This window comes from Phocoena phocoena, chromosome 3, assembly GCF_963924675.1.
Source record: "Phocoena phocoena chromosome 3, mPhoPho1.1, whole genome shotgun sequence".
NCBI classification, from domain to species: Eukaryota; Metazoa; Chordata; class Mammalia; order Artiodactyla; family Phocoenidae; genus Phocoena; species Phocoena phocoena.
Genome location: NC_089221.1, coordinates 37,804,099 through 37,828,732, shown reverse-complemented (window position 1 = coordinate 37,828,732; position 24,634 = coordinate 37,804,099). Strand labels below are relative to the sequence as shown.

At 36.5% G+C, this 24,634-nt stretch overlaps 1 protein-coding gene across 1 annotated transcript in view; it reads left to right on the top strand.

Moving 5' to 3' along the window:
- The window catches only part of HCN1 (hyperpolarization activated cyclic nucleotide gated potassium channel 1), a 368,449-nt gene that overhangs the window by 278,125 nt on the left and 65,690 nt on the right, over positions 1 to 24,634 (top strand). The window contains exon 5 of the mRNA XM_065873350.1: positions 16,503 to 16,649. Coding sequence (XP_065729422.1) covers positions 16,503 to 16,649 — 147 coding nt within the window. The remainder of the gene's footprint in view (positions 1 to 16,502; positions 16,650 to 24,634) is intronic.

Sequence of the window (24,634 nt, the reverse complement as noted above, 5' to 3'; positions counted from 1 at the left end):
ATTTTTATTGATATCTTCAACAACAGGAATGTATTTCAGAAACATCATGCTAAGTGAAAAAGTGCCAGATGCAAAAGATTGCATGTTGTGTTATTCCATTTATGTCTAAAATTATCGAAAAAGCAAAATAAATGACAGAGAACAGGTCAGTAGCTTTCTAGGACCAGGGGTGGGAGTGTAGGATAACCACAAGGGAGAATGAGGGAACTCTGGGGAGTGATGGGAATGTTCTAAAACGTGGATATGGCAGTGATTGCTCATGGAAATGTACACTTAAAGTGTGAATTGTATTGTATGTAAATTATACTTCTGTAAATCTGTAAAGAAAAATAATGTGCATCCAATAAGATTTGCCTACAGAAGTGGTGTATTCGAGAAAAAAATATGACAAAGCCAACTGCAGTGTTTTTGGTCCCAGCTACCGGTCGGAAGTCATCATTATCTAACAGGCAGAGACGAGGTGTATATATAGTAAAATGAGATTTTGGGGGAGATTTTAAGCTTTGGATGTGTTAAATGTGAGATCCTTATTACACATCCAAGTAGAGATGCCAGTTAGGCGATTGGACATATAAATCTGGATTGAAAGAAATCTAGTCTGCAGGTATACATTGAGGACTTCACTCTGTATAAATGATATATATAACTTAAATCCAGGAAACTAGGAAAAAGACAATATGTCTGTCAATGAATGTTGACACAAACGAGAAGGGGGCACCGGAATAATTTCCAAATTCCTCTATCACCTGTCATTTCTATTTAAAATGTCTATAACCCACTCTAGCTGCCCAGCTACACTATAGGAAAATGCCTGGCTAAAACGATACTCATTAGCAATGACTACTGATTGAATGAATATACCTCCTTAAGATCATTCAGCACTGAGAAGTAAAGAAAAAAGAAAAAGATCAAACTAGTCTCATCATCTTGAAGTTTCAGATGATTTTGAGTAATTACCATTTGAGGCCATGAATACTTACCAGATGAAACAGACTCTACTTCTATCAGAATAAATTACCAAAAACTCTTATTGATTATTAGGAACAATGCAAACCCCTGATCCCTTTATGATTGAGGGGAACTGGATTGGAAACTGCTTCACTTTGCTGGCTCTGCTCACCTGTCTTTGACTATGGTTATCTGATGACCCATAGGTCCATTTATTGGGTCTACTTCTTCACTTTGCTTGGCCAATAGCAAGCCAGTTAACACACGTGTCTTGACTCATCTTCATATTGTATCTGATGCCACTGACCTTGTGGTAGGTCCAATATTTTAATAATCAGCTACTTTCATCTTCAACTAAGATGTTTCCCTGGCAAGCATATTTTGTAGTGTCCTGCTAAATAGTTCTCACTTTAATAGGGCACTTGTGAATTTATGCTAGTTAGATTGGAAGTCTTTGTCATCTGTCACCACTTCAGGAAACAATTTGGAACTTATGATGTTGTCTTGGTTCTGGAAAGCTAGTCAAATTTTATATCAGCCAAAGAATATTTGTTTCATAATGTTAGAGTTAATAAAGTTTGGAAACTTTTCTTTTATAAATTCCACGACTGGTTTTCTGAAAGTGTTTCCTTTCCCTTGATATTATTATGCATGATGTTGGTTTGCTGTCAGACTCAAAGCAGTGTCAATAGATATTTTTAAATCATGGCCAGTTTAAACTACTGTTGTTCAGTGTGAATTACATATATAAATTCATATTCACAAATCTATATTTCTGCATGTTGATATGTATATGAAGAATACAAACAGACATATACATGTGTATTTTCTTTTAATATCAGTTACCAATACGCACCTTTTGTTACAGGCTGGGCCTCGCTGAAACAAGACCTCTATGCTTTTTCTCATTCTGCAGTGCTATATACTTAGCACTTTTTTTCTAATAACATCTCCTTACTCTCTGATAGGTATTTACCAAAAATTATGATAGTAATTATGTAATGTAACTTCTCCATTGGAGTAAAAGAGATATTAAAATTGTTCCATGGTAAAGCTGACAGCTGATCAATACTCAGGTCTGAAACACGGATTTTGACTGGTTGTGCTTATTTATGTGTGTGCTGCTTCATTGCTTCTTAATATGACATCATGTCAGACTTGATAAGTACTGTAACATCCATTTCAATCTTGTTTTATATGATGTACATAAAGAATATTATGTTTTTCTCTTTCTGACTTACTTCACTCTGTCGGACAGACTCTAGGTCCATCCACGTCACTACAAATAACTCAATTTTGTTTCTTTTTATGGCTGAGTAACATTCCATGGTATATATGTGCCACATCTTCTTTATCCATTCATCTGTCGATGGACACCTAGGTTGCTTCCATGTCCTGGCTCTTGTAAATAGTGCTGCAATGAACATTGTGGTACATGACTCTTTTTGAATTATAGTTTTTTCAGGGTATATGCCCAGTAATGGAATTTCTGGGTCTTATGGTAGTTCTATTTTTGGTTTTTTGAGGAAGCTCTATGCTGTTCTCCATAGTGGCTGTATCAATTTACATTCCCACCAATAGTGCAAGAGAGTTCCTTTTTCTCCACACCCTCTCCAGCATTTATTGTTTGTAGATTTTTTGATGATGGCCATTCTGACTGGCGTGAGGTGATACCGCACTGTAGTTTTGATTTGCATTTCTCCAATGATTAGTGATGTTGAGCATCCTTTCATGTGTTTGTTGGCAATCTGATATATCTTCTTTGGAGAAATGTCTATTTAAGTCTTCTGCCCATTTTTGGATTAGGTTGTTTGTTTTTTTGATATTGAGCTGCATGAGCTGCTTGTAAATTTTGGAGATTAATCCTTTGTCACTTGCTTCATTTGCAAATATTTTCTCCCATTCTGAGGGTTGTCTTTTCATCTTGTTTATGTTTTCCTTTGCTGAGCAAAAGCTTTTAACTTTCATTAGGTCCCATTTTTTTTGTTTGTTTTTATTTCCATTTTTCTAGGAGGTGGGTCAGAAAGGATCTTGCTGTGATTTATGTCATAGAGTGTTCTGCCTATGTTTTCTTCTAAGAGTTTTATAGTGTCTGGTCTTACATTTAGGTCTTTAATCCATATGCTAACACATATGTATGGAATCTAAAAAAAAAAAGGTTCTGAAGAACCTAGGGGCAGGAGAAGAATAAAGATGCAGACGTAGAGAATGGACTTGAGGACACGGGGATGGGAAAGGGCAAGCTGGGACGAAGTGAGAGAGTGGCATGGACATATATACACTACCAAATGTAAAATAGATAGCTAGTCGGAAGCAGCCGCGTAGCACAGGGAGATCAGCTCGGTGCTTTGTGACCACCTAGAGGGGTGGGATAGGGAGGGTGGGAGGAAGATGCAAGAGGGAGGAGATATGGGGATATATGCATATGTATAGCTGATTCACTTTGTTATAAAGCAGAAACTAACACACCATTGTAAAGCAATCATGCTCCAATAAAGATGTTAAAAAAAAAGATACCCATAAAAAAAAGAATATTATGCTTTTAATTTGTACAGAAGGAATGATATCTTTGCCAGAATTGTTCACTTTTGAAAAACAAATTAATACAAAGGAGTGTAAAATTTAAGCATTGTAAAAACTCCTTTCTTCACCAAATATGTCACTTCTCCATGGTAATTTCTTGGTGAGTCATTAGTTCATTGTCTTCTTTTAGTTATTCTGAGATGATATTTACTCTTAGTAATTGTTGTGTTTCCTCAGATATTCAGTTGCTTTAAATTTGGAAACTATGTACAGTGAAATGGAAACACTTGTATTAAAAACAAACTAGAGAGATTTTCAATGTAAATCAAGCTATTACTAATGCTAAGAAATATTTTGACCAGAAATAATGAAGAAAAATATCAGTGATATTTAAACAATGTCCTTAGTTTCAAACTATTAATCTTTTTAATGCACTTATGTATGGCTTATGTAAATAATTTATTACCCATTTGTAAAAGCTTAAAAAGTTGGTTGAGGGTGGTGGAACCAGGGTATTGGAAATACACTATTAAAAGAAATGTTCAACTCTTCATTGCAAGGTGACTAGATCTTCCCATGGAGGCCCAACGTAACTAAACTTGCATTTTTCCATTGAAGAGTCACACACATACACATACACACACAGGACATAATGTGACAACAATCAATACACCTAATATTTTTAAAATATATACCATTTGAATCACTTTAGCCCAAATTATAAGAGCTGCAATCATGGGTAGCCTGTAAGGTTCAACCTTGGGGTGACATATAACCTCTAGATTTATGACTAACAAGCTTTATGTTTTAGGAAACACTTTGTCCTTCACCATCTAATTTTTAAAAATTAAATGACAAATCATTTAAATTAGAAGTTAAAGAACTATGTTATGGATCTTTCAGCTGCTTCAAATAAGGCATTTTTTCAAATGGAAAAAACAAAACAGAAGGCTAGGCATTTTGTCACAGTGAATAGGTATTTGATTTTCCTCTGTAATCTATCACTAAAATTAAAAAAAGAAGTAAAACAGCTTGACTATTTAACATACATTTGCCTGACCAAAGAAAAATAACATTTTTGCTAGTACTTTAAAAAGTACTTTAAATCTGGTACCCAATCAAAACTGAACAATATATTTTACAAAAAAGGATATTTTTGAATGTATATAACTAATCAATTCAGCAAATATTGAACACTTACTGTACATGAGTAACTGTACAAGAGAATAGATGTACAACGGTAAGCAGACACCTCAAGTTGCTTACCGTCTAGTAGAGAATACAGGCAATTTAATAAGCACTTACTTATTTATTTAATATTTATTTATTTATTTGGCTGCACTAGGTCTTGGTTGCAGCATGCAGGATCTAGTTCCCTGACAAGGGATCGAACCTGGGCCCCCGGCATTGGGAGCATGAAGTCTTAACCACTGGACCACCAGGGAAGTCCCAATAAGCAATTGTGATAGTGGGAAAATAGCCAGGGTATGGGCTTGCTGTTATGAGAACACAAATGGCCCATCTAGTCTAATCTAGATCCTTACTACTGTGATATTCTGGTAACCAGAATAAGCATCACCCATGACATTATTAGAAATACCTAATCTCAGTCCCAACCCCATACATACCAAATGCACATCTCTAGTTAGTGAGATCCCCATGTTATTTGAATGTGCATTAAAGTCTGAGCCAGATATTTGGGGAAAATTCTCAGAGGAAGTGATTAAAAATGAACTCCCCAGTTGGCAATATGGTTAGTTTGTGGAGGATAAAGGTAAAATGTGTTGGAAACAGAAACATGATTGTCCTATAAACCAGATCTATAGCTTAGGCTGATGATTACATAGAGGAGGTGTGGGGAGAGAAGAGAGATAATTTCAATTTTGAGTATGTTGCATTTGATGTGCCCTTGAGCCATGTTTTGAAGGTAGATGCTTAAGGGGAAGGTAGACATGAGTCTAGAGATCAGTAGTTAGTTCTCTACTGGAGCCATTGACTTGGAGCCTGGTGGTATATTGATAGTGACTGAAGTCATGCAAGTGGGAAGGATTGCTTAAGGAAATATGTGAGGTGAAAATTTTTTTAAAAGGCCTTGGACGCAGTTCTTGGAAACACCAACATAGAAAGACATATCAACAAATAAGAGTGCAGCGGGAAGTCAATGAGAAGAGAGGAAACAGGAAAATAATACAGATGAAGAAGCTAAAGGATAAGATGCTTTTCTAGAAGGAAGGGATCAACAGTAACGTCTTAGTTTGGGTTGTCCTACAAAAGCCTAAGAAAAGGATTTGGGTGTAGGTAATTCACTGGGGAGTAATTCCAAGAGGCAAAATGGGGAAACAGGAGGAGTAAGACTAGAGAAAAAGGAAAACCAATGAAGTGTATTTTTATTGAATTGTTTTCTAATGTGAGCAAGTGTAACTTAGTCCTACTGAGACCCTCTGAAGAACCATGCCGAATTCTCCTTATAATCGTCTTTTCAAAGGTTGGGAGACTGTGACATTAATCGTTAGACTCAAATCCCTCATTGGTTGAATGTTACCTACATCTCTCTCCATCCCCAAACTCCCATGCAACTCTAGCTGGAGCTGAGCAAGTTTTCTAGGCTTCTCAGAAAGCCCTGAGACAGAAACCCTTAGATGGACTCTCCACCATAATTACAGTTGACATCAGAGTTGGCCAGCTTGCAAGGATAGAGGGGTTGCATGGGGAATCATTAGTGTCTGCTACTAGTGTTCAATGCTGTTCATATAAAAATAAGAAAATCTTTGCAAAGTATCTAGTTATTGGTAACCATTGGGAAATTATGGAAATGTGAGGGATTATTAGTGGAATAGAAGGAATGGAAGTTATAATTCAACATTTAAAGTTTCAATGTAAAGAAGACAATGAGATAATGACTGTAGACCACTCTTTCAAGAAATTGATTGACAAAAGGAAGGAGAAAAATAGGGTGTTAGATGGAGGACTACTTGTGCTCAATTGAGAGCCATTTTCTGAAGACAGGAATATCATGTAGTGAGTAAACAGCACAAACTTTGGATCCAGATTGCCTGGGTTCGAATCCTAGCTTCAACACTAATGAGCTGCATGACTTTACACACATTATTTAAATTCTCTGTGCCTCAGTTTCCTCATCTGTAATATAAACATAATGGTAACAACTCATAAGGTTGTAAACAAGTAAATATGAGTAAACTGTTGAGTTCCTGGAAAATAGTTTGTAATATCCAAGGGTTAGATATTATTTTTTATTATTATTAATAAAATAATATATTTTATTATTTAAAATATAATGAGTATATTTAAAAGCTATTTGGCTGTAGCCAACATGTATAGAGAACACTGAAGATATAAGATAGAAAGTATAGCAGATAGGGTAATGGTTCTGTGGAGGTACGGGGAGAGGATGTTCAAACCCAGTTGAAAGATTAGCTTCAAATGAGAGAAAAGACACTTCTTTCATTGTTGCAAGACCAAGAAGGAAAGAGGGAGAAAAAATAGGTGAGTTTCTAAGTGAGTTAATACATATGCTTGTGTGAAGTCTTCTATCTCTCTTTGAAATTTTAGGTAAGGTCATTATCTATGAATGAAAGAATTTGTTGGGGGAGGGAAATAAAACAGCATAGTATGTTTTAAATGGTCCTATTGGAAAATGAAAGAGTGATTAGGTGATCATCGTATGTCAATCTGTACTCATTGAATTAAGTATCAAAATCACTTTCTTATTTGCAAACACACACACAGACACACAGGTGTGAGTGCACACACACACACCAAGAAAAATTGCAGTAATAGAGATCAAAGCCATTCAGAGCAGGAAGACACTCTAAAGGATTTCTAAAGTAACCAAGCACACATTTTAACTCTATTATAATGATAATAATGACTGTTTCAATTTCCAGCAGTCATCTATCCCCCTGACCTTTATTCTATAATGGCTAAAATTAACTTTCTAAAAATGTTTTATATGAACAATTTATTTACTTTGTAGTTAAGCATTTTCTTCTAATTGCTAAATACATTGAACTCTCATTACTATTATGGTTTTCAATTACTTAGTTAAGTCTTAACACTCTGACTTTTGGAAATCTTTTGGAAATCTGGCCATTTTTAAATCAAACTATTCGAAGAAACAGAGGAAGAAAGAAAGAGAGGGAGAGAGAGAGAGAAAGAAAGAAGGGAGGGAGGGAAGGAGGGAAGAAGGAAGGGAGGGAGAGTGGGAGGGAAGGAGGAAGAAGGAAGAGCTATGATATACAATTTCCAACTTTTTTAAAATCTTGCTTTTATATTCAAATATAGTTTGTGAAATATCTAAATAGATAGTGAGTGCTAGATTCCATAAATAAGATGGCAAGTGTCTGTTTATAATGGAAGAGATCATTCTGGATGGAAGAATAACCATTTTTATCTGGTAATATTTTCTGTAAGGATTTTAAGATCACCTGTTAGGTTGTAATTTTGATAGCTTTCCAGGTCAAATAGATACATATTCACTATCACCAAAAGCTTTCCCTGTATCCTGACAGCTGAAGAATTCGCTGTCTTACAAAGAAGCCCATATTTGATTACCCAGCTTTCCAAAAAGATAAAGTAGAATGAAGATAAAAATGGAATTATCCCACTCAAACTTCTGCAGAAAAATATAACTTTGCAACCATCGAATTTTCTTCATGTACGATTAGTTTTTAATTTTGTTTCCATTTAATATGTTGGAAGTCAAATTTAGGTGTATTTGGATTCCTTTATCATTATATGACTTAGTCTAATATGACTGTGCTGCTTAAAAGAATTTCACAAAATAACTAGGAATCCATTTTTTGCTAAAAGAAACTTTTTCCTCAGTAAGTATGAATTGAACATTTTGCTGTTTATAACATTGTTTTTGAAAATGATTCAATCTGCTGTAAATATTTTAGAAATAGTATTGTATAGCACAGGGAGCTCTACTCAGTGCTCTGTGGTGACCTAAATTGGAAGGAAATCCGAAAAAGACGGGATATGTGTATTAATTTAGCTGATTCACTTTGCTGTACAGCAGAAACTAACACAACATTGTAAAGCAACTATACTCCAATAAAAATTAATAAAAAAAATAGTACTTGGTAAACTCACTTGCATATAACCTAGCTTTTTAATGTATATATAAAAAGGGATTCATTTATTTTTAAATGTAGGATCAAAATAGCTTCAGTTACCATGTAAATAAATGGCAATATTAAAAATATCTTTGTAAAAATTAAGATAGCTTAGTCATAAATCCAATGATGATTGGCTTAAACATTAAAAATGAAAAAAGTAATTGATTATTGGTTTTTGAAAGGAAATTTTAAATATTTTATTTTTATTAATTATTATTTTGTAATTATGTTTAAAATCTACAACATATAATCATTTGAATATAAAACTTATATTAATTTTTTATTTTGTAGGAAGAACATCATTTCAGACACCATCTTTTTTTTTTTTTTTTTTTCCGGTACGCGGGCCTTTCACTGTTGTGGCCTCTCCCGTTGCGGAGCACAGGCTCTGGACACACAGGCTCAGCGGCCATGGCTCACGGGCCCAGCCGCTCTGCAGCATGTGGGATCTTCCCGGATCGGGGCTCGAACCCATGTCCCCTGCATTGGCAGGTGGACTCTCAACCACTTTGCACGTGTTTTTATTAATTTCTGCTATTTCCTAATTGTTATAAGCATTTTGGAATTATAGGAAGGCAGTTTCTCTTTTACAGTCAATAATTTCCTCCTCCTTATGGCTGTGTTTGACATAAAGACTAACACAGATTCAGACAGAAACCACAGATTCTTTAAAGAACAAATTAATCCACTTTAATTGCAATAAGTTAGAGTTAAGAATCTCAAATTTAATAAATTTTCTCTGAATTATAAACAATACTAACCAATAATAATAAAATACAAATCCACAATTTCAATCCATGTGGAAGAACCTCCCTATCTGGTATCTTCCATTGATACCATTATTATTACTGAAAGAAGGCAAAGATCACATTTTTTGTTTCCTTTATCAGAAGAATTTTCAGAAAGTGTGTAACAAACCAGATTTTCAATCAGTGAATACTTGAGAACTTAACTATTTGCAAATACGTTAGCAGAGTCAGTGGTGAGCAAGATAGGCAAGGACAGACATGTAACAATTGCAGGTGCCCTTAGCGTAACTAAGGGGTAAACTCAGCATTGTCTATAAGTGTATACCTAGGGACTTTACGTGGCCTAGGGAGTCAGAGAATACTTCCTTGACATAGTACATTTGAGGAGAGAGTTAAAGGATGAATAGATATTAGCCATGAAATTACGTGGTGGAAAAACATCTCAGACTGAGGAAACAGCATGAGCATACAGCTACCAGGGTAAGTTTAAGAATATGAAAGACATTTAATATACCAGGGCATAGCAAACAAAGGGGAAATGCACGTGATAGAGCAGGAGAGGCCCACATAGGCCAAGGAAGTTGGACTTGATCCTGAAGGCAATGGGAAGCTATTAAAAGGCCTTAAGGAAAAGAGTGAAAATAAGCTTAGCATTTTAAAAAGATTTCTCAGAACCATTTTTTTTTTTTTTTTTTAGATTCCACATATATGGGTTAGCATACGGTATTTGTTTTTCTCTTTCTGACTTACTTCACTCTGTATGACAGTCTCTATCAAGTGAGAGAGGGGCATGGACATATATACACTACCAAATGTGAAATAGATAGCTAGTGGGAAGCAGCCACATAGCACAGGGACATCAGCTCGGTGCTTTGTGACCACCTAGAGGGGTGGGAAAGGGAGGGTGAGAGGGAGATGCAAGAAGGAGGAGATATGGGGATATATGTATATGTATAGCTGATTCACTTTGTTATACAGCAGAAACTAACACACCATTGTAAAGCAATTTTACTTCAATAAAGATCTTAAAAAAAAAAGATTTCTCTATCTGGATTATGGTAAATGAATTAGGATTGTAAGAAGGCATGTGCAAATTGATACAGAGAATGTAGTTAGGAAGCTAAGAATTAGTTTAGAGGATGAATAAAGTTACTTTGACTAGATTGATAATAATGGTGATGCAGGGGAAAGGAAAATTATTGAAACCTTTAGCAGGTAGAATTTACATGATTTGATATTATCTTGAGGATTAGGATATAGGAGTAGGGGATATTAAAGTAGGGTGATTCAGTTTTCTGGTAAGTGTATCATTTCATGAATATAAAAACAATATAAATGTGATTAAAACTTTTTTTTTAGACTTTTGGAATTGTTGACATTTGCCATGCTATCATTCTAGCTCTGTGCTTTCAACTAGAGTGCGTCAGAGAGACGGTTACATTTGCTGTTTCCATTTTCACTTCTTACTTCTAAACATTTGCAAACTGTTTTGAATTGCCCCCACTTCTGATGTACACACACGGTCCAATGAAAGCACTGAGTGCAAAGACACCAAAAATTTTACTGAACCTAAATCCAGTGGATACTTTTCAATTCCCCTGTATTGTGACATCCCAGATTTTTCAGGAATAAAAGGATGCCTTAAAATTACTTTTTAACTTCATGTATTAATATATTTCTAAACTGAATGCAATAAAATTATGAAGATAAAAGCTCAAAGAATTGAAAAGATATTTGGAATTAAAATGAGTTCAAAGAACTTCAGGAAATATTGGGGAATGTAGAGAAAATGTGGGAAATCTAGGGAAATGTAGGGGGAAATGCAGGGAAAGAATATACGAAATAAGTGATGAGAAACATGGACCATATCCAGCAAAGTGCATCAATTATCCAAAGGCTCAGTATCCAACTAGACTTCAACCTAGAATTCTGTATGCAGTCAGGTTATCAATCAACTTTGAGTTTAACAGAGACATTTTCAGAGAAGAAATGGTTCCAAAAAACTATATCCCACTCAGTATTTCTTAGTTGTTTACTTAGGGATTGGTTCCAGCAACATGAATAACTAAACCAAAGGAAAAACATAGGGTCTAAGAATAGTGAACTCAACCAGGGATGTTGTAAAGAGAAATCCTACAGAAAAATCTCTAAAGAAAACTCAACAAATATTGGGTAGGATGAGAAGGCTGGAAAAAAAAAATGAAATTAAAATAAGAGCTAATTATGCAAGAAATGAAAATCATTAAAACTCCATGAAACAAAAGGAAATGTCATCAAATGTTCCACTTGGCATCATGATACATGGTCAAAGTAATGTAAACACTTTATGGGTTTGGTAGGTTTAATTACGGGTACAAAATTATAATCCACCTTTCTATTATAAAAGTAGAGATGACAGAAGTTAGAAAGTAGGAGTGAAGGAGGGAGTTTGTTACTTTCATGTGGTAAATGTGTCTAGAGTTTCTGAACAAGAAATAAAAGTATAAATAGATTATGTAAAGTTACAAAGGAGATCAAGGGAACAATTAGCACTAGTGACACAGGTATAGCATGAGAAAGGGGGTGAGAAGATACAGGGAACTGTAAGTAGTTAAACCACTTTGTCATGGCAAAAAGTCAATAAATGATGCCTATTATTAATCCATATAAGAAACAGAGACAGAAGCATATTGCTTGGTGATACCAACTAAACATCTTTTTAAAAATGGTGACAGGGGCTTCCCTGGTGGCGCAGTGGTTGAGAGTCCGCCTGCCGATGCAGGGAACGTGGGTTCGTGCCCCGGTCCGGGGGGATCCCACGTGCCGCGGGGCGGCTGGGCCCGTGGGCCATGGCCGCTGGGCCTGTGCGTCCGGAGCCTGTGCTCCGCGACGGGAGAGGCCACAGCAGTGAGAGGCCCACGTACCGCAAAAAACAAACAAACAAAATAAATAAATAAAAATGGTGACACGGGAGAAGTGAGACTGGTGGGTTTGACAGTGGAATGTTGCCATTTGTTATAATTACTCTATTAGGGCACATTTTTAATATTGTCAAAGCGGAAGAAAACTTTCCTCTATCCTTCTAGGTTCTTCTGTCCAGTCTAAGAATTAAATTGACATGAGCCAGTTACAGGTGAAAATCAAATTTTATTTCTCATATGTACATGAATCCCACATACTTGATAGGGTCAGAGACCCCACATACAGGAGAGGTTCAGAGACAAAGAGGTAAAATAAGGTATATATGCCATCCTGGGCTAAGGAATGGGAGAGGGACCTGGAGCTCTCAGAAACAGGAGGATAATTCATAGGATGATAAAAAGAAGAGCAGTTGTTGGGTAATTAGATGTTTGTCCTGCCATGCAGATGGGACCACTTAGATAAAATGTATCTTTGGTAATAACCCTTTTTCTGGGAAAAATCCCCAATTTAAATTATCCTAAGTAGTTAAGGGAGGGACAGTAGTTTCTCTTGAGCCTGTAGGGTCTCCACTGCCTTTAGCACATAATAACCCACGTGCCAAAGTGTCACATCTTGAAAAAGCCTGTTCTGAACCCCTAAAATATCATGTACATGCATTATATAGATATAGATATAAAATTTTAATTGAAGAGAACAATTTAAAAAGTAATAGTACCTTAGAATTTTAAATGGTACTTGTTTTATAGTCTTTTAAATCTGATACAATGAATTTTTGATTTTATATATTCAAGAAAGAATTGTATTTGCATCTTTGCTTTTGAGTGGCCCCCTCCCCTTTGAAACTTTATCCTTCTTTGGATTTTGCTCATCTAGCTTTTCTGGTCCTGCTCTTACATCGTGCTGGCTAATGTGAGTTCCCTTAACTTGTCAAACTCCATGACTCAACTGCTTTTAAAATATAGGTTCCACTTTTTGTCTTTTTATGTCTTCACTTGACGCATCCTTAGTGATCCCTTAGTCATTGGCTATGCGTATATTTTCTCTTCTAAGTGCCTGACCTACATATAAGCATTAGGATGTGCCATGGGCATCTTAAACTTAACTTGTCAGAAACTGAATTTCTTTTCTTTCCCCTACTCTCCCTCAAACACAGGCACAGATTTCCCCAAAATGATTAAAATGCTACTTAGTTTTAATGTTGTCTCCCATAACCCTGAGATACATGCAAAAAAAGGGAGAAATCTAGAGCTTCAGTATGCCAGTTAAAGTTAAAGATTCTCGGGACTTCCCTGGTGGTGCAGTGGTTGAGAGTCCGCCTGCCGATGCAGGGGACACGGGTTCGTGCCCCGGTCCGGGAAGATCCCACAGGCCGCAGAGCGGCTAGGCCCGTGAGCCATGGCCACTGGGCCTGCACGTCCGGAGCCTGTGCTCCACAATGGGAGAGGCCACAACAGTGAGAGGCCCGCGTACCACAAAAAAAAAAAAAAAAAAAGATTCTCACCACCCCAAGCAGTGTTTGGGCAAGCACTCTATTGATACCTACTGGTTTTGAAGAACACTGAATCCTTTATTTGGCCAGAACTGAAAGGACTTTCATCAATGCCGTAAATGACAGCCCTGTTGTCTAAAGTTGTTTTATTGTTTTCCCAAGTTCGGATGTTTGACAGAGCTCACCAGACTCCATAGATTATACTCATATGAGGCTTTCGTTTAAAGGCAAAGGTCAGTGCAACAGAGAAAAAGAATGCCAACAAGCATCAGAGGCCCGAGGGCCTTTCCCCAGCACCCTCCCTGTGGGTTCAATCTCTGGGACCCTGGAGCATGCTGACTCACTGGCCTGAACCACCAAGATCTGTGCAAGGAGTCTTGCTTTGGGGAGAGCTCACCAACAAAGCTCTCAGTAGCTCTTTAAATAGTCCATCCAAACTAGTCAAACCAAGCAGGCTATTTGCAAATCATTAGTGCAGAAGTTAGCCTGTGGATCTCCAGTGGAGTTTCAGAATCTAAACAGTACCTCAAATATCCCACTGCCCTCTTCTTGGCTAAGAGTAAAAATCAGATACAAAGATGTCTCTAAAAAATAAAGTTTCTTGTAGAAAGGGCCACTGAAGCGTCTTTCCTTTGGACCACCTGCATGAGGGGTCAAAGCAGGCTGAATCTGGGCTTCCCTGGTGGTGCAGTGGTTGAGAGTCCGCCTGCCGATGCAGGGGACACGGGTTTGTGCCCCGGTCTGGGAGGATCCCACATGCCGCGGAGCGGCTGGGCCCGTGAGCCATGGCCGCTGAGCCTGCGCGTCTGGAGCCTGTGCTCTGCAACGGGAGAGGCCACAACAGTGAGAGGCCCGCGTACCGCAAAAAAAAACCCAGCAGGCTGAATCTGAGGTCTCTAGCTAAGGGTGGGCTACCAAGGTTAGCATACAGATTCTGACTTCTTCAGGAAAAATTAACCCAGTCCTTCTCAAGTATATACTAGAAGCCACTTACACACAATGACAGTGACAGCATTGGTGCCTAAATTCAGAATGCCTAAATCATAATCAAGTTGCTTCAGAGATATATATATGCAGGCCTGCAGGCTTTAAATACTTCAGGGAACAGTCTGGTGACCAAATAAAGGAATCTCATGACAAAGTTGTATTTCCTTTGAGAATACTAAACTCTAAAAGGGAATGTCCAAAAATATGAATGTTATGTGTAAGGAAATTATGTAAAAAAATTTGAAGAAATACAATACAATGGGATGCTGTTTCCCATTAGATATATGTATTATCAATTACCAGTTGTAATTATGGTAATTATGGTCAAGGAGTCCAGTCACCTAGATCTTCTAGTCTGAGCTCTGTTATCAGGAAAAGATTTGAAAAAAATTTTTCATAGATAATATGTCAAATGTGTTGTGTTTAAGCAAAGATTTTTATTCCAGTATCTTCATCCAGTTTTATTACCTACCTTTTTATTTGTACTCAGTTTTATGATCCATACAATGAAACTAATTTTGGGGGTCTAACTGATTTTTTCAAAGTATAGTCTTATGACCACCTGCATTTGAAACATCGAGGGAATATTTCTCAACCTTAAATGTGTGTGAATCGTCTGGGGATCTTTCTTAAGATGCAGATTCTGATTTCACAGCTCTGAGGTAAAGCCTGAAATTCTCTTCTAATAAGCTTCCAAGTAATCTCCATGCTTCTATGTTCCTGTTTGATTTGCAGGGATTTTTTTAAGTGCGTATGTATATGTATATGTATATGAGTATGTATGTAAATTTACAAAGGCAGGTACCTCAACGGAATCAATATCTGGAGTTAAGAATGCAAATCTGGGGGTTTCCCTGGTGGCACAGTGGTTGAGAGTCCGCCTGCCGATGCAGGAGACACAGGTTCGTGCCCCGGTCCAGGAAGATCCCACATGCCACGGAGCGGCTGGGCCCGTGAGCCATGGCCGCTGAGCCTGCGTGTCCGGAGCCTGTGCTCCGAAACAGGAGAGACCACAACAGTGAGAGGCCTGCGTACCGCAAAAAAAAAAAAAAAAAAGAATGCAAATCTGCATTCCCAAAAGACAGCCTCACCTCAAGTTTTATAAACAATCAAGTTTAAGTACTACTTGTTTAAATGAAATTAAATGTCTAAGTTTCAGCTATAAAATTATGTGGATCTAGTCTCATTCTGATATTTTTCTACGTCCTAAATTGAAGCCTGGCACAGTCTCTTAATTTATAGGGCACGTGTTGCTTGAGTATCTATGACTTGCAAATAGCTGCTAAGCTTTCTGCCTCCAGATTCAATTGTTAATCAGGTCTGATCTTTTGCTATAAAGGTCTAAGATAAGACCTTTTGTACTATCCAAAGTTATGGGATTCTTTCTCCAAATGAAGAGTTAAACAGCAACTTCATACTTCTTTTAGAACTCAGCTCAAAAAAAAATCCAAAAAGTAGCATCACATTTTGTTTTCTTGCCTCATCACTGGCTTTTCTGGGGCTGTACCCAGTTACCTCTGAGCTCCTTCCATGCTTCCTCTCTATAACATCTCAGGTCTTTACAGGAAATGTTCACCTAAACAAATGCTTTCTACAGTCTGTCACACAGAGTAGGTATATTACAACCTAGTACATTATTTCCTTCCCCTTAAAGGATTTCTTCTTTTTGTTAGTTACTATTGAATATAGCACAACAAAGTAACATGACGGTTTCTCATACAGCCTAACAATGTTTTCTAATTTCCGTTTTTCCTTTCCTTACAGTATAAGCAAGTGGAACAATACATGTCATTCCATAAGTTACCAGCTGATATGCGTCAGAAGATACATGATTACTATGAACACAGATACCAAGGCAAAATCTTTGATGAGGAAAATATTCTCAATGAACTCAATGATCCTCTGCGAGAGGTAAGATTTATAGTCCTCAGTCTCTGTGTGCATGACCATTGTTTACTTTCTCCTTTCCTGGGAAGTCCTCAATTCCATGTTTTGACACTACTTAAAAGAAAAATTTTAATTTAATGTTAAAACATCTTGTTTCTTGCCCTTATTTGCCCTTATGTTCTCCCATTTACAGGCACTTACGTTAAAAAAAGACTGGAAAGTGTTCTTATTATGATTCTCAGGATATCATTTTATTTTCTGTATCCCTAGTTAGAAAGTCCCTTCTTGTGTCCCCATTGTCCATATCTTCCCAGTTTTCCACTCTCTCATCTCATGCTCACCAAACTGTTTCGTTAACTTCTTTTTGATTTCTACTTTCCTCCTATCTTCATTTTCCTTGTTCATCTCCTGGACCCTGATCACAGACTGACCTGACCGGTTGTGAGTAATTCATTTCCTGTTACCTCACTAAAACACTTGGCAACGTCAATAACCACCTCTTTGCCTTGCATCTCCTTTCCATTCCTCCCTTGAAGTCTTCCCTCTGCCCACTAGAATGTACAGGTCACCCCTAGATCAAAGGAACATTCTCTTGAGTGTTTGTGTTTCTTACACTGTCTTTCTCTTTCTCCATTCTTTTACTACCAACCTTCTCGAAAGATTACTTTATAATTATTGCATTGTGGTTCAATCTCTACTTCTTTACCAAAATTGTTTCCTTGAAAATTATAAGTGAACATTTAATCTTCAAATCCTTTGTCTTTGAGCCATTGGTGGTTCCTTTAAACTTAATAAAACACATATCCTGAACCTCTTTTGGGAGCTTCTTTAACACTAAGCCATTACTGAGCCATTGGCTTTTCATTTTGAATTTCTGAGTTTTATTCTCATATTTATTTCATCTCTGCAGTTCTATAAATTTGAGCTCCAAGTTCTTGCCATAACCTGTTTTCTTAAAAGCTACATGATATCCCCTTGCCATGTATGTATAGTAGGCTATGTGTTAGTCATTATCTTCCATCACTAAACCATTTATCCTTTGAAGTCTCTTTCTCTCTCTCTGTAAATATTTTAGTTATTCTTTCGAGTCGTTTGGAATGTAAAATTTTTGTCTTTTTAAAAAATCTTTCTTTGCACACCCAGTCGATTACCAAATGCTGTCAATTCACTGTGACAACATATCTTACACCTATGCCCTTGTCTCCTTTCCCAAGTCCCTTACCCTAACCTAATTCCTCTCACATGGACTATTTGCAGTATCCCCTTAGTTTACCTTCCAACCTTTGGTCTGCTTTCTCTAACTACCATTTAAAGCAGCAATGCCAGATTAATCTTCTTTTATGTGTAAGAGCTAGTCATGTCTCTGCTCAGAAATGTTCAGTCTTTACATTACAAATTAAATCAACTATAGCCTCCTTAAGCTCATATTCTAGCCCTTCTATGCTCTGATCCTTGCTGAATTTCCAGCTTTATTTTTCCCTATTGCCATACACGTTCCAAAGTGGCCTGTAGCCAAATTGTGCAACTTACTGTTTTGAAAAACCAATTCTAATTTCTCAACTTGCATCGTACATTTTCCAGATGTTTCTCATCTGTTGGCAAAGGTAATAAATAATATTTCTTTATTTATACCTCCTTTGATTGTCCAGACTAGATCTGGTCTCTCTTTCCCTAACGCCCAGTGCACTGAGTCCATAATGCTTGTGTGCTACTTTCCATTTTGTCTATTATCACAATTTTTCCACATTAGTTTCCTCCACTTTTGTCTTGAAAGTTCTTTAAGAGCAAAGACCATTTAATCTATATTTTAAATTTTTCTTGAAATTCCTACTACATGTAACATATGTTAAAGAGTCAATAAATATTTCTATTTCAACTAACATCTTTACCATTTATAACTATCCCTAAGTATCTGCATCCGTTAAAAGTTATTTGTATTTTTTTAAGCCTTAAGACATCAGTTAAGAGTTTTGGAAAGAGAAGGAGCTAAATATCTGCTATTGATTAGCTTATTTTCTCTAGAGTCCTCAATCAAATAAGAATGTACAGATATTTTTGCTTTGAGAAATAGAGTCAAAACTTTGTATTTTTTACACTACCAAATGTAAAATAGATAGCTAGTGGGAAGCAGTCGCATAGCACAGGGAGATCAGCTTGGTGTTTTGTGACCACCTAGAAGGTTGGGATAGGGAGGGTGGGAGGAAGATGCAAGAGGGAGGAGATATGGTGATATATGTATATGTATAGCAGATTCACTTTTTTATAAAGCAGAAACTAACACACCATTGTAAAACAATTATACTCCAATAAAGATGTTAAAAAAAAGTAATGTATCATTTAAAAAAATAATCTATCAGTATGCTTTGCTTTATCTCTCTGTAGGATTACAGAATTTATTTTAAATCCAAATTCCTTTCACTAAGAGGCAGAAGTTCAGGACACTAGAACCAAGTTGGGTTCTAAAGGTCCTGGTGGGATTCAAAGGCAGGGTAGGACAGACCATAGTATGGAGACAAAGGTAATTGAAGAGACAGTACCAGGGATTAAGATGGATCAATAGGCAGGAGGACACAGTAAAACTAAAAATTTATTTCAAAGAAACAGAAAAGTAAGGATTCTAGCATAAAATGTCATTGAGGGAATGCAGAAAGCCAATAGAAAAAGTGAACATAAAAATGAACCCTAAGAAGCTGCATGCTTAAACGGGAAGCATTCCTCCCTGCTAAAAATGCTCAATGTAATGTAAAATCAGGATAACAAGAAAATGTTCTTAATCGTGTGTATATTATTAACTGCTTTATCTTGCCATACTTTTACTCTGATCTTCAGTGGAAAAAATTCCACTTTTCATTTTTATCCCCTTAAAGCCATCAATAGACATACCTCCAATTTCCTCAATTCCTACAACTATTCTGTCATTAAGTTAGACTAATTTTTTCCTTATATTTGCAAATGCCATAGTTCAGGGTCTCAGCATCTTTTACCTCAACTTCTGAAGTGCACTCACCGCTTTTCTTCCTGCCTTTGATGTCAATTAGCTCAAATACATCCCATCTCAGGGCTACCATATTGATTGATATACAAAACTAGTTTGACATTACTTTCTTCTCAGAGCCTAACCATGACCTCCTATCCCCTTCAGGAAAAAGTTCAAGCTGCTTGACATGGCACCTGAGATGCTCCCTGGTCTGCCTCCATCTTCATTTCTTTACATTCATGCTTCATCAACAGAAAATTGTTGATAATTTCCTGGCGGGGTGGGGAGAAATGTTGCTGATTGCGTCTTTGCCTTTCTTCATGCTACCCTCTCTATCTTCAATCCTTTCTACCCAGCTTACCTTCAGCTTTCCATCAAACAGTCTTACCAGGCAGAACCTTCATACGTTTTCCCCGACCATTGTCTATCACTGCATTTTCATTTGTCAGTTTACTGTCTCTTTCAAGACTGTGAGCTTCTTGAGGATAGAGACCATGCCATAATATCTCTGTATCTCTAATGACTAAGTATTTGATAGGAGCTCATTAAATATTTATTGGGTGAATGGTCTTTAACAGAATTATGAGTGAAAAACAGGGTAAGAATCATGGCTACTTAATAAAATTAGAGATCCTAGCAGTAGAAGCATGAAATGCTCAAACACTTAACACCTTAAAAAGGTGAAAACAGTGTTCTCCATTTGTTCATCTGCTCTTCAGCTGTTGCTCTTCGGGCATCAGAGTCACACAAAAGCCTAAATTTAATGTGAATTAAGACTTCAGAGGAACAGGAAGAGTAGAATAGGAAAGTAAGCAAAGACATTGGCAGAGAGATAACAAGTCATTATTCAAAATGAAACCTAGATGTAAAAAAGCCAGACATGTTTTATGCAGAAACGTTCAGTAAGAACAGTGGGAAATATGTCTTGCTCCCTATTAAATTGTAGTCTTATATACCTGCTATATTCAGGTCATAGTGGTAGATCACAAGAAATGTTTTAAAAGTAGTAAAATACATCATTCCACCTTTCAAAAGCTGTCTTCCAATTTAGAAGATGAGGCATTAATCTGTGCAAAGATGTATTTTGGTCCCTGTTGTGCCTCTAGTGTCCACAAAGTGCCTGGCACTTTGAAGGCACACACAATAGAAGACACTGAATGATTGCTACAATAAATATAAAATGAATGAAACTAGGATACTTAGAAAGGGAAAGCTAGATTATTTGATATGTATTTTATAATAAAAGGTAAAAATGTAAGACTTGCATTGTGTGCACATACACCACATATAATTGCTAATCATATATTCAAGTTAGAGCCAACAACCATCTTACATTTTAACAAGACTTTTAACTTAAAATGCCTCATTGTCCAGAAGGCTCATTTTTAAGAAAGTATTTTGCATAATTTGAGGTGCTAATATATACTTAAGAGCAGTGATTTCTGCTAACACAAGTCTGGGTACTCAGGAATGTACAAAAGTGAAGGGCAGGTCAAACTTCAGATTCTAAAAAACTTATGCAAAAAACCCATTGCTTTAAAATATAGAAAGAAAGTAAAATGCAATGCTTATGAAAATGAAAATTATTTACTCATAATCAATTAAATCTATAATCAATTACTCATAATCAATTAAATCTATATTATGCTATATCCAGTTTATTCCCCAGACTTCTCAATGTGTTTGAATATTTTTAAATATGAAGAATCTCTAAGATGTAAAATGGCAGGAAGAATATCATTTGTGTGACCTTTGAAAGCTCTTACCAAAAACTCATACCATGCATATGCAAATTCGTTCAGCTAGTAGATATTTTGAAAGCACGACCTTATTGAAAGCATTTCTGTGCAGAAATTAGGTGATTTATCTTTTTCGTAAATTTGAGACAAATTACTGAAAAGCCTTCAACAAATACCTGACTCATTGTTCAAATCTCAGTACAAATGTTACCTGGGGCCTTCCGTGAGAAGTTCATCTAGATTAATTTCCTTGCAGTCATTCTCTATCACATCATCCTTGTTGTTGTGTACACATCATTTTGTTGCCTTGTTGTCCCTTTTTATTTATGTGTAAATTCTCCATTCTTGGAACTCGGGATCCAAGAAAGCAAGGACTTTGTCTTTCTTGATTTCCGTGATAGCTCTACTCCCTAGATAGTACATATTTAATAACTAGTTATTGGATAAATAAACAAAAGCAAATTAGAAAAGGATCTCAAAGAATCATTGATTATTAGAGCTTGGAGAGAGCATTTTGTAGACACAACAGAGATGCTGGCATGCATAAGAAAAGTGATGCCCAGAACTATGAAGTACTGTGGCCACAGAACTTTCTTAGTATCACTTTAGATTGTACTATGGAGAATATGGTTTCTAATATATAACAAAAGGATGCTGGCATCTTTAGATTCCTCTGTGATTTTGTTTTGATATATACACTGTAAGCCAGAAAGACCTATTTTGCATGTGGTTTTTTAAATTTTCTTTTAAACTTTCTCAAGGTTTATAAACATTAGTGATTTATTGCAGAGTAAACCTGGGGGGTGGGGGAATATTCCAATAGAGTACCATTATAAGAAGTATGTAAATGTTTTGTCCAATCTCTATAGTAATATCCATGGGATAGATAGAAAATAAATACTATTTTTCTTACATTGCTATGCCAGCTGTGCCTAGCATATTGTCGGTGGCTCATAAAACAAAAGTTGCTGGATCCCCTGTCCAAATCTAAGTAGTGAGCCACCTCAAGATGTAGAAGATTCAGTGTGGCAGATAAATCTGTGTGTTCTTCATCCTTGACTAGACCATTTGACCCGAGCACTGACCCCACTGGCATTATCAGCATTCTGAGAAGTGATTATAAAGTCATCTTAAAAAATTATCTTCGTTTCACTGTGAACTAATATACATGGACCAGAAAGTAAAGGAACAACGACAGTTTTCTGAGAAAAATACTTATGATGGTACTCAGATACTTGGCATTTTAAATTAGAGCCACTATTATGTGATGCATCCATTATCTATCATCTAGAATCTTCACTCTCTAGTTGCTCTGTGACTGTGTCTAATTAAAATTCTGAGTCTGCAAAGATGGACTTCAGTGATCTCTAGAAACCTCCTCTCCCTCCCAGTTGTTACCTGCCCTGGCTTTCCCTCCTTTCCTTCTCCTTCCATCCACTTAAAATATGCTCCTGTTTTCCCCTGGCTGCTCAGAAGCCTTCAGTTTCATTGCTCTGAATAGTTTAAATTGCCCTTATGATATTCTCAGTGCCATGAATATTTATATGTATACTTTCAAATCATGAGTGAAAACCTACTATGGAGGAACTATGAAGCATCATGGGTAAATCAAAAGGACACCAAGTCTAGCCTTATCATATGTCTCATTTCTTTGGCTCCAGTTCCACCAATCTCATTTTTTTTCCAATTTTTATTTTATATTGGAGTATAGTTGATTTACAATGTTGTGTTAGTTGCAGGTATATAGCAAAGCGATTTAGTTATACATATACAGATACTGTAACTATTCTTTTTCAGATTCTTTTCCCATATAGCTTATTATTTTAGTAGAGTTTCCTGTACTATACAGTAGGTCCTTGTTAATAATCTATCTTATATATAGTAGTGTGTATATGTTAACCCCAAACTCCTAATTTATCCCTCCCCCCCTTTCCCCTCTCATAACCATAAGTTTATTTTCTATGTCTGTGGATATATTTCTGTTTTATAAATAAGTTCATCTGTATCCTTCTTTTTAGACTTCACATTTAAACAATGTCATATGATATTTGTCTTTGTCTGCTTACTTCATTCAGTATAATAATCTCTGGATCCATGCATGTTGCTGCAAATGGCATTATTTCATCCTTTTTAATGGCTGAGTACTATTCCATTGTATATACGTGTCACATCTTGTTTACTCATTCCTTTGTCAAAGGACTTTTAGGTTGCTTCCATGTCTTGTCTATTGTAAATAGTGCTGCAATGAACATTGGGGTGCATGTATCTTTTCGAAGTACGGTTTTCTCTGGGTATATGCCCAGGAGTGGCATTGCTGGATCATACGGTAGTTCTATTTTTAGTTTTTTAAGGAACCTCTACACTGTTCTCCATAGTGCCACCAACCTCACTTAAATGCAGCCCCACAACTTAGTATCTGTACAACTTCTGGCTATTTCATAACTTGTACATATTTCACTTTCCTCATCTTTAAATATGAATAATGATAAGTACCTCACAGAGTTGTTTTTAAATTAAATGAGAAAAAAATATTAAAAGTTTGAAAGTGTCTGGCATATAGTAAGTACAGAGTAAAATTTGATTCTTGTTATACCTATGATTCAGTGAAGAATCAAAGATAGTTCCAGCCCTCATGGCTCTTACAACTTAGTCAGAGACAGAAATTTAATCAGCAATGATAACTGTGGGTAAGTGCTATGAGTGGGTCATTCAGAGGGTGTTAGGCCATACACCAGAGGGTCAACGAGTCTAGCCTTATCATATGTCTCATTTCTTTGGGAATTTATTCAAACAATCTGCTAATAAGCCCTTCCTCCATTTTAATAGCCAGCCTTCTGGAGACAGTGTCTTAGCATCAAAACTTGGCATTGAAATGTTAGGATTAGAAACAGATGATGCTTTAATAAAAGGAGGAGTATATTTAAAACTAGAAACTAATTAGAAAAATTCAGTGAGCCATACCCCTCTGCTTATGAGAGCCTGTTGGAATGTGTACACAGTAAGAAGGTCTATTTTTATCATGATCAGATTTATACTGATTCGATTACAGCAAAATGTAAACTTAACAATCGAGAAAGAGGTTAATGCCCTTCTATGTCTGTCTCCAAAATTCAGAACTGATCTATTTTTAAACAATGGAGTGTGAAGAGCCATGGACTGAAAATAGGTACAGATCAGTGTCCCAGTAGAATATAGGGTGTCAGTATATTTCATTTTCACAGAACATGAATCGGGCTGAGAGTATAATACTGTCCTTCTGACCTTTAATTTGTGGAAAACACTGTTAGGGAAGA